The sequence below is a fragment of the Zingiber officinale genome, chromosome 2B, assembly GCF_018446385.1.
Source record: "Zingiber officinale cultivar Zhangliang chromosome 2B, Zo_v1.1, whole genome shotgun sequence".
Lineage (NCBI taxonomy): Eukaryota > Viridiplantae > Streptophyta > Magnoliopsida > Zingiberales > Zingiberaceae > Zingiber > Zingiber officinale.
Window position 1 is genome coordinate 111,738,469 of NC_055989.1, and position 11,830 is coordinate 111,750,298.

The following is an 11,830-nucleotide window of genomic DNA, read 5'->3' on the forward strand; positions in this document are numbered from 1 at the left end:
AATTAGTGCTGACTAATGTTGATAAGAGATAAAGTACTTATATATATTATGTAATTGTTATATCACATTGTTATTAATATTGATAAGAATTAAAGTGTTGCTATAATATAATATTGACCCAATTAATTAAAGATAATTATTCATATTATATGGACTATGTATTATAGTTATTAAAATATAATGTATATTATAGTAATTATAAAACCGTATCTGTTATAATTACATATATAATTCTATAGTAGCTATTTGATCGTAATTATTATAATTATAACAGTTACAAACGTCTAGATATTATACTAGTGTCAAAAGTAAAGATAGTAATGACACGGGATAGAATGAGTTGTTCTAATAATAAATGAAAAAAAAGGGAGTTATTCCGACTATTCTGATAAAAAAACGAGGATGCCTTCTGATTTTTTATCCAATTTTCATTGGCCTGCATGATTGTCAGAGAATAATAGAAATTATTAGCTTTGTTTAAGCGATATACATTCAAGGGAATTTTGTCAAAAAAAACATAACCCTTTTTTCCCGTGCTTTAATAGAGATCGGAGAAGTTGGTGGCGTCGGTGAGGTAACGGCAGAGGAGAATGCGATCATGGCAGCGGTGACTTGCTACAACTACACTGCTATGAAATAAAGATATTTTCTTTATGAGAAATAAGATAACCGGGACGTTCTTTTGAGTGTTTTAATATCTTGTGAATGACACTGTTCAAGTGCTGTAAATTTGTTCTTAATATTATGTTGACAGTTTGTGTTTGTTGTCTAATACTATTTGTTAGCAATCCATTTGCTAGACCAATAAACATAGAGATCTAGTGTCAAATGAAGATAATCTGAATTATAAATCCAAAACGTAACCAATTATGTGGACTTGTAAAACTTATAATATTACTTAATATATTTGAAATCAGTACAATATAACATTCTTCTCTCTCTTTTTTTAACTTGTGGGATGATTGAGCAGCCTCCTTCATGATAAAACCATTCCAACCTACAAAAAAAAATAGAAATGATGACATAACTAGTATGGATAGAGAAAAAAATAATAAAGAAGCCACTAGCAAAGTAGAAATTGCAGCTAAAAGTAAAGAACAATCAAATCCAACCACATTAGAAGGCATTTGTTGTGCCAATTCATCAAGGGCCATCAGCTGGGAAGAAAAAAGAAAACGGGTTATCGCCATTTACACCCTGCTTATTGAAACTTTTTACAAAAAAAAAAGGAGAGTACCTATCCAATGATATACTGAAATTGTATAGCATTCATTAGTCGATGTTAAAGACAAATTTTTTACTTCGGCTGAGCAGAAACTTACTTGGGGTTGATAGTATGTTTCCGTAGGACATTTGTTCATAGCTGCCCGAAGACTTTGAACTGTCATTTGAACGATATGCACCTTGTGTTTGATTCAGTGGAGATGCCAGAAAATGACCTTCTGCGTCCAGTTGCATATAGTTACTGATGCCGACAAGCATGCATTCTTGGTGGTAGCTGTTGGGTCTCGGTTTCTTTTCATCTGGGGATTCCTCATCTGCCTCAACTTCAGATTCAGTATTACTTACTAAAGCAACCATCTGCTTTCGCTTCAGCCGTGCCCTCCTATTCTGGAACCAATTATAGACATTAGATTCTGAGATCTGACCGTGTTGAGATAGCTCAGTTGTTATTTGCTTTATCTTCTGTTTGCTTGGAGTCCCATTGCCTTCATTAAACATAGCCTCGAGAAGCCGTAGCTGCATAGTCGTTGGAGTCCATCGCTGCCGAGCAGTGATTTTCTGACTAGTGGATGCCATCAGGGGATCACCATAGAGGTTTCCAAGCCGCATTCCTAAAACAACCACCAATAAGCATATAGAGCTAAATAAACTATCCCCTATATATAGATTATTAACGCAACTTATTTTTTGTACAATAACAACTTTTTCATTAAAAACTCTACATTATTATAATACATAATTTATGGAATCATGATCCCATGATTTATAGAGTATTTGTAACCTATTTTTAGGAATTAACATCATTCTCAGCTTGGATGCATTAAATTACTTGCATCTCTTTAGTAAGTATATCAACAAGTTGTCCATGTGTAGATATGTAAAGGGTACAAACCAACATGCTCTTTAATTTCTCCTTTATGAAGTATCTCTCAATGTCAATGTGTTTCGTTTGATCATCTTGTAACATATTGTCAGCTGTGTTAATTGCAGACTTTTATCCTAATGATACGAGACACGTGGAAATACTAATATCTATTGTCTATTACTCTTTTTCGGACTTTAACTTTTACTCTATAAAAATTAGAGTTGACCAAGATTGAATGTTGGATTACTTAGAGACCTCGTCGTGAGTCTGCATAAGAAGTCCCTTTAATCCTTTACACAACTCCTAAATGGATTTCCCAATAGTAATCCAATCTAATTCTAGATGGAGTTACACAATTTTAGTAGTGGCAGTCAAAAATAATTAAGAATTCTTGATACTCTTTAGTGCAATCTCTTCTCCAATCCTAGGAGAAAAATGGATTATCCTTTAGGAACCTCTAGATAATTTCAACATCAAATTTTCGTCGTTGTAAATCCAAGAATTGACTCTCACTATTTTTTTTCACAAGGTTACTTAACCATAAAGGTGCAATATCTGGTGGTTGACCTCCTATCGAGAGGTCAACCACTGACCCAACATAATTAACATTTGTATTTGGCTCTAACACCAAACCTCCATTTCTTTTAAATAGAATTTCTTGGTGTTCCTTTGAGATATTGTCATTCTCGGTGAGCTGCTTGAAGATGAGCTTCTTTTGGACTATGCATCACATTTATTACATATGATATGACCTCAATACATTCTCTTATCTACTGTGGCATCTTTCATTGGTTTGCATGTTTCTTTAAGGAGATCTTTAATATATTTTTGTTGGAAGATAAAAATATCTTACTTAAGAGTAAGCCACCTCAATCTCAAGGAAGTATACTTTGATTTCAAACACCTTTGCTAAATATTAACTAAGAAATTGTTTCTTCTTATCATCATTTCATGTCACTATTATATCATCAACATACACTAAGAGCGTAATGACTACCGTTAAAGGATAGTGTTTAATAAACAATGCATGATCCCCTTAGTTTTATTTATATCCCATGGCAATCATAACTCTAACAAATCATGATTGCTTAAGTCCATATAAGACTTTCTTCAATTTACATACATATAGTTTGAGCATCCAAATTATCTCCATATAACGTTTTTCTTTAGTTCTCTATGCAAAATTGCATTCTTGACATCAAACTATTGTAACTCCCAACTATAATTAGTTGCTAATAATAGTAAAATTTCTAAAAGTATTCATTTTTGTAATTGAAGTAAAAGTCTCTAATAATCAATCTCATAGTTTTGAGTATAGTCCTTAGCTACAAGTCTTGTCATATAACTCTCTATTAGTCCATCCTCTCTATATTTCATTGAAAATTCTACACTATCATATCTCATAATTTATGAAATCATGATCCCATGATTTATGAAATATTTTAAACCTAATTTTTAGGAATATACATTATTACAAAATCATATTTGCCCACACAAGCTTCAAACTCAATTATTGTTTTGCTGAAATAAGGTTCATAAATGATCAGTCAACAAAGAAAAATGTTGAAAGTTAATGTTGAAATGAATGATTATTTACTCCACTGGAGTACACAAACAATTCGGTCTGTACATTTTGTTCATCAACTTCATAGTTACAATTTATGAAAATTCTGTCTACAAAATCATTACTGTGTAATTCAATGTGTTGTTAATAGGGAGTAGATTAAACCCAATGCCTAATGTAAGACACTTCACAATTCCATCTCAAGCTAAAGCCAAAATTGGGAATCAAAAGAAACAAAAAAAAACACACATAATTTTCATTTTTCTATTTGCTGTTTCATCTTCTGATATAGCACTATCACAGTTAACTCAAGAAATCGGGAAAAACATAAATCTACAAGTATAAAGATGATAATTTTATAGAAATGCCTATAGCTGAAAATGTAGTTTCTCATTTTTGACTCCTACTGAACAAATAAATAAAAATACAAAAGGCAAATATAAAAACAATGTGAACAATCCATACATAGGGAGACGGAAAACTAGGATGGTCTATTCACAAGCACAAAATCAAATCGAGATAATTTTGAACATTGTTAATGCATAACACCAAGACCCATTTTTTTCTTTGTCCCACTCTCATGCTCATAAATTTTATATAGATGATTGATTAAGTCATTTAACAGAACAAAGTCAATATGTGTAGCAACCAAAAGTTATAAGATCTATCATGATGCATTCCTTGACAAACAGAAACCTAATGCAACATTATCAGAGCATCTGAAAATAATAGTATATTCATGCAAGAAAAAACCAATTAGTTTTCTCTTTGTGCCACCCTCTTGGTCCATGGGCTTTCTTCTAGGTTCTCCTTCAGATCATTCTGGACAATTGCCTAGAATCTTTTCATTGTAAAAATATCTAGCTCGTAATCATCCCCATAAATAGAAAATCCTCATTCCTTACTAATCTTCCAAGCCCTCTCAATCTCTTTCACTTTCACTTGTGTGGATCTCTAGCAAATTAGGCTTATTGAGCAACTTTGTGGAAATGAGCGCTGCTAATTAAGTTGTCAAAGTATTGCACAGATGAGTACTATTAGATAGTTGATACAATTACACAAAAAAAAAAAGAAAGAAGATAATATTGTTGTTCAATAACTTGCTAACCGACCAGAGTGTTTAAGAAACTTAAAAAAAATGCATCTTGTTGAATAAGGGTGAAGCCTTGTATCCTAAAATTAGTAATTTCAAAGGTGACATCCTCTAATATAAAGATAATAGACCACTGTACTTTTGTCCTTGTGGGACTAATAGGGGTGAAGCATCCTAACTTCAAAAATCATCCTCATGTTATGTTATGTTAGGGTCCATTTCGTTCCAAAATGACCTTTCACTTGAGAGGACACCTTCTAAGATATATCGATACAATGGATCAGTGTACTTCTGTACACAACAATTAGGCCATCTACGAACATGAAATTTGCCACTCCAAGAAGTTCGTATCAAATAATTATCATAAGGTTATGCCAGAATTTATTGCAGCCATAGCATACATCAACCTTCATCTCTTTTTGTTTTGCCAAAGTAATGGAATCAACCAACTCAAATCACTCATGTTGAGGCTAAGATGCTATCAGCCCATCAGTTTTACATGGACAAGTCATTTGGGGAAGAAATAAATGTCTCCCCAATTCAACATGGTAACAGAGACAAGTTCTGTGAGAATGTGTCGAAGCTAGAATACTCCATGCCTGTTAGTTTTAGATGAACAAGTGGAGTTGTCCATCATTAGTTCAAATCGCATAGAATGCATTCTTCTAGCAAATCAAAGATGATATCCAGGCAACTTTGTGAAGCATCTTCCTCAATTATGTTATCCAAAAAAATTGTTGTTTACTAAACCAAAAGAAAAAGAGGAACTGAAGCTAAAAGTATGTACACAAGAAAATCTTAATTAATCGAAATGGATAATGAGATCGTAGGTTCAAAAACATCAATGCGCAAATAGAGTTATAGCGATTATTATCAACAAATGTCAATGATCATAAAATAAACAATAGCATAAATAAGCCGACAGAGAATATTCTTTTCCACATGAAGAAGAGCGGCTAACCGGCGACGGAGTCATGGTGAGCGGTGATGGCCTTGTGCATCTCGACTAGCTGCTCGCAAATGGTAGCGTATATGGCGATCTGACGGCGGAGGACCTCCAACTGCTCGTCCGTCATCACCTTCACGTAGAGAGCGCCTTCACCAATCCATTCTCCACTTCCTCCTCCTCCTCCTCCTCTCGCTTCCCCTGACTCATTGTTTCTCTCGCTTTCGCCACCATATGACGAAGAAGATGCCATCTCCCACGCCGCTCTCCGCGCCGCCTCCATCAAAATCCCATCTTTATCTCTCTCCCTCGTCAAGGACCCACCTTTCGGGCTTGCGGCTCTCGACGACGCCTCGCCGTTTAGATAACCGGGCAAAAGAGGGCCAAAAGAGGCGGTGCCTGTGGAAGAAAGGAAGAACTGGACAAAAGGAAAAAAACAAAAAAAGGAAAGAGCTTTGTTTCCTTAATCGCCAAAAGCAAGCGCTGCAACCGCTGAAGGAAAGCGAAGAGGCGGGGTGGAGAAGGGATTGGGAAGGAGGGGATCAAAGGAATTGGAAGGGATAGAAAAGGGATGCAAGAAGAGAAGTGGAGCGCTGGAGTGAGCAGAGAGCGACCTCAAGGAATGATGAAAACGACTGCTTTCACAGGCTCAGACAGTCGCACTGCTCGTAAGTCGTCGTTTCTCGTTGTGCTCAAAAATAAAAAATTAACAAAAAAAAAAAACAGATTTTTAACAAAGAAAAATATTATTATTTTATTTTCATTTTTTACGTGTCAGGTCACATCATTCAATTTCAATGGCAATTCTAATTTTCATCATCATGCATGGTGAGCATTCAATCAAATTCATTGACCACATCATTGCTAACTATTCGCACAAAAAAGTCGTTGGACTATGTTATAATAATAATGATGTTTGATTATTTTTTAAATATTCAAGATTTAATTTTTAATTATGATCTATTTATAAAAATATCTAAATATTTTAATTAAGAGATGTTGAATTTTTAGATCACTATAAATATTTTTTAATTTATCTTAATGGTTAGAGAAAAATTTTTATAGTCATCTCAAATTTGATATTGTTGATTAATATTTTTTTTTATTTTATACAGAAAAGAGGAAATTGTTATTTTATATTTTCTTGCTTATCTGCTTGAAATAAAATATTTATACTCGTATTTTCTTCTGCATGTATGTTTACTGCTAATATCCTAAAATAATTGATTTAAGTGTTAGATTAGTTTTTTATATAACAAATATCCGGCTTACATCCATTAATATGGGGTGGACAAATCATATTTCAACTTCGCAGGTAAATCTAGAAAACGAGATAACTCCGGATGTAACTCCGGATGTAACATCCAATGTCGTTCAAACACCGTCTGCATATATGCTAAGGGCGGAATTAGGATATTGATTCAGGAGATATTTAATTTAGGAGAATAAGAATGAGGAATGAAAATAAGAATCATGAATTGATGTTTAAATTATAGGAATAAAAAAAAATAAGGGAATGAATCCTTATAATTGGGTAATGACTCATTCTTCCCTTTTCAATGAGTCATTACTCTATTTTCAATAATTAAAATATTCTCTTATTCTAAAAATATCATTGACCTAAAACTAAAATTTTTCTCCTTAATATCAATATTAAAATATATTTATTTAAATTTTTTTCATATAACTTTCTCTCTCCTTGTTCTCTCTCATCATATTTTCTCTTTCATCATTTTATCACCCGCTTTCTCTCTCCTTAATCTCTCTCATCACAATTTTTCCTTTTTTTCTCATTACAGTTTCTCTCTCATCATACTTTCTCTCTTCTCAATCTCTCACATCACACTCTTTTTTTCTCTTTCTTCTCATCACACTTTCTCTCTCGTCATGCTTTCTATCTCATCACATTTTCTCTCTCCTCAATATCTCCCATCACACTCTCTCTCTTTTTTCTCAACACACTTTCTCTCTCATCATGCTTTCTCTCAGCATACTTTCTCTCTCCTCAATCTCTCCCATCACATTCACTTTCCTATTTTTTTTTATCACACTTTCTCTTATCATACTTTCTCTCTCCTCAATCTCTACCATCACACACTCTCTTCTCATTTTTTCTCATTATATTTTTTCTCTTTTCATTCTCTCTCGTTATATTTTCTCAATCATCACACACTCTCTCTTCATTTTCTCTCATCGCACTTTCTCTCTCTTCATTTTTCACATCACTCTCTCTCTCTCATCATATTTTTCCTCTCACATTCAATTTTCTCTCATATCTATTTTTTTTCTCTTATTTTCCTTTAAGGGTAAAAAAGAATATTTTAATTTATTCTGATAGAAAATATTCAATTAACTAAACATTACTTTTAAGAATGATATCTATGGCCATACCCATTCTCATTTCACAATACTATGATTCTCATTCCGATTCTTATTCCTAGGAAAGAACCAAACACCCCCTCAGTATAGATAAACTATGACTACCGTCGATAGATACATTGCACAGGGTGTCTCTCTCAGTTTAGTTCCGACGGCAAGTCTGATAATAGTGTCACGCTTAAAGCTCTCAGCTTTATGAGTCGTGGCGTCATTGCATAGTTGGATAGCGGCCAACTACAATTGACAAATTACAATTAAGTCATAAATTAAATATAAAAAAATAATGATTAATCAGGTTGGGTAACGTCTGGTCTGGGGTGATCGGTCCGACCACACGAAAGTTTCCCACCGCCCACCAGGATAAATCGGGAAGCTCTCGCAGCGGGTAGTGAGGAGTCCAGCATCTTTAGTTGTGTGCCCAATTCACCATATCTGGGACTCGAACCGTGGAAGTCTGGGTGACAACCTTAATATGAATCAAATGTTGATATACTATCAATATACTAAGGCTCCGTTTGGTATGCATGATAGGATAGGATTATATTTTCAAAAAAAATTTAATCAAACGTTTGGTAGAGTTGATTAGGGGTAGGATTATGGATGATTAATAATACCTTAGCCTCAAGAGAAATTATTTATCCTACCTTTAATCATATCCTAATCAACCCAATTCTATCATATCATGTATACCAAATAGAGCCTAATAAAAAAAAGAAATACTAAAAGGCACATAGAGCCTAATAAAAAAAAAAAATTACTAAAAGGCACGGTATAAAAATACGGTGACTATGAAAAATTACAATAGCAAATACTTAAAATCATCTACTGTACAACAAAATCATGCCTCCATTTGATGTAATAATTTATTTATTTATTTATTGTATAACAAATTTTTTTTTTAGGTCCAATGTGGAAACTGCCCAGCTAGGCTTTAGCTGACTCCACCCCAAATGTTTTATTCAAAGAACAACACAATCATAATGTTGGATTTTAAAGAACAATGCTAATATTGTTGATTTTAAAATTTATCTAATATCATTGTGGTATTAATTTTTAAAATGTAATATTACTGTAATGTTATTTTTTTAAATCTAATATCACAATAGCAGTACTGTTTTTCAAAGTAGTTGACGAGAAGGGTAAAATAAAAAATAAATACACTTTTGAGAATTTAAAAGTTTGTACATCGTTTTTTAAATACGTTTTTGGTTTATTACTGTAAATTAAAACTAAATTAGATTACTTAAACTTATCGAAACCACTCAAATTTAATAAAAAAAAAGTATTTTAAATTTTAGTATATGCTATAATAATTAGGGCATTCAATGATGAAAGTTCTCCATGAGTTCTCACAATACATCAATGAAAATAAAAAAAATCTTACTCATCTTTCCATAAAAAAAAAACTTCTATATGCGCACTTTTTTACAACTCTTTATATTATATATATTTTTTTTAAAAACTAAAATTAAAAAAAGTTAAAACAATAGAGAGCAAAGAGCAACTCCATGAAAACAACACGACTCCTGTACAGAAAAGCGATGGAGCTCCATCTTATTAGACTATCCATATCAGTATCCTCATCCAAAATCTAAAATTTAAAGTAAAAGAACTACTTTATTAAATTTAGATATCTATTTTCCACTACATGATGCATCGGATTCCCTCTAATTTGTCATATGTTTATTTTTTTATTATTTTTTCTCTTTCCTTCATATTTTTTATTATTAGATGGAGGAAAAAGATAGAGGAGAGAGAAATTTTTTATCAATAGAGGAAGGAGAGAGAAATAGTATTTTAATGTTTAGGGGAGGGAATATATTCCCTAAATTTAAAGAACTACTATTCATAAAATGTATATTTACGAAATGAGTAGGGTACCTAATGCGGATGTTTTTTTAATGCAAAATGTAAAATTTAATATAAAAATTTAATTTAGGGTAATTGATGTGGATGCTCTTAGTGGATAGGTGTTGGGCGTTACTGGAGACGAAGGGGTATAGTTTTCCCTTCGTTACTCTCTTTGCTACAAACGTCATAAAGACGAAGGGACGTCGTTTCCCTTTCGTCTTCCTCAACCTTCTTATAAAGGTGCATCCAAGCCTTTGAGAAGGAAGTCAATCGGAGAGAGCGCAATAGAAGGTGATAAGAGGGGCTGTGAGGAGATTTGGTCGAGCAGTAGAGAACGTTCAGAGGCCAGGATTTGGTTCGTGAAAGAGTTCGAGGAGGTTCCGTGAGGTGATCTTCTTGGCGACAACAACAACGACGTCTCCGGCGGTTCTTCGACGATTTCTTCGGGAGGTCACTGTGAGTGGTTACCGTATTGTTTTATTATTGTTTCATGCTCTCAAAATTACCAACAATGGTATCAGAGCATAGATTTGAAAGCATAAAAATCGACGCGAAAAAGTTCGCGTTTTTCCTTCTTCTGTCGCGAAGAAGATAATGAACAGTGCACATTTTTTTTATTTTAATCGATTGTTCAATCGATTCAAATATTTGAATTGATTAACAAGGAATTGAATCGATTCAATTGACGGTACAATATCTCATGTGCTGAATCGATTCATGAATCGATTGAAAAAAAAACAAAAGAAACGACTAGTGCATGCATGTTTTTTTAAAAAAAATTTTCTTGTTCACGTACATGAACAGTGATATAAAATTTAATTAAATATATTTATTAATTAATTAAATACATAAGAAAAATGTATTTATTAATTAATTAATAAATATTTAATTAAGTTATGGTTCAATTTATTGAAAATGGAACTAGACCAACTTGTCCAATCAAACCCAGGTCTGGTTTAAATTATTAGTTAATTTAAGCAGACCAATTTGATTCAATGATACCTAAAGTTGGTCAAATTATTTGTTGTTTAATCAGTTCGGATTATTATTAAATTAATTGGGATGGTTTTGATTACAGAAGTTGGGCTGATCAAATATGACCATATTAATTCTATTATATCAGATTTGATCATAAAAAATTAGATTTGTTCTAATGGGTCCAACTTAATCCAATGGGCAATTTGACGAATCAAACGGACCTGAGTTTGATCAATAAGTCTGAGATTGACTCAAATGGGCTTAAACAATAACAGAACATAGGTAAGAAATCCCTGTCCAATTAGATTAGTTCTAAGAAGGACAATAGACTAAGCTTAAAATCCGGACTCCTGATTGACCGATCCAATGTGTCAGTCACATGAGACTCCCCAAAATAAGGAAATTTGTTTTTCTTAATTGCTTGTGCATTCTGTATATTTTGTTCTATATGTGGGAATTGAATTAGACCGATTTTTGTTACTGGTCTGTCAATTTTGTACTGACATCATGATTTTCAATTCCAGATACAAAGAATAATATACACGATGATTGGTCGCTATGAACAACAACATGAGCTATGGGAGGAGATCAAGAAGTTGGAATATGACCTGGATCACGGAGTCGGTAGGCTTATTGGTCGGCTCGATTGGTTGTTCTGGAATCTCGAACGAGAAGGATATCCAGTCCAGGAAAAGAAAAGAAGGTCTCTGGTTTATTCATTATCAGAACATCTAAGGCAGATAACATTCCAACTTTGGGATGATTCTGATGGGCACATCTCATATTCAGAGATGTGTAGGGAGTTACTTCATTTGGAATGGGGTCCTGAAGAATCTGAAGAGGATCCAGATCCCGAAGATATGGATCTCGAAGAATCTTAGGAGGATCCAAAAATGGATTCTGAAGATTTAGAGGAGGATCCAAATTCCG

General features: G+C 33.2%; 1 protein-coding gene across 1 annotated transcript; it reads right to left on the minus strand.

Moving 5' to 3' along the window:
* Nucleotides 1–819: 819 nt before the first annotated feature.
* LOC122046819 (WUSCHEL-related homeobox 8-like) lies at nt 820–6,331 on the minus strand. The gene is made up of 4 exons (XM_042607714.1): nt 5,708–6,331; nt 1,323–1,835; nt 1,113–1,157; nt 820–997 (listed from the first exon to the last, which is right to left on the minus strand). Exons 1-3 carry the CDS (start codon nt 5,973–5,975, stop codon nt 1,144–1,146), a joined length of 795 nt encoding a protein of 264 aa, XP_042463648.1. The 5' UTR covers nt 5,976–6,331; the 3' UTR covers nt 820–997; nt 1,113–1,143.
* Nucleotides 6,332–11,830: the final 5,499 nt, after the last annotated feature.

Coding starts and splice junctions, on each gene's coding strand:
- LOC122046819 (XM_042607714.1), bottom strand. CDS start 5,975: ATGGAGGCGGCGCGGAGAGCGGCGTGGGAGATGGCATCTTCTTCGTCA. Junction 1,836..5,707: donor TCACCATGACTCCGTCGCCG/GTTAGCCGCTCT, acceptor TGGTTGTTTTAG/GAATGCGGCTTGGAAACCTC.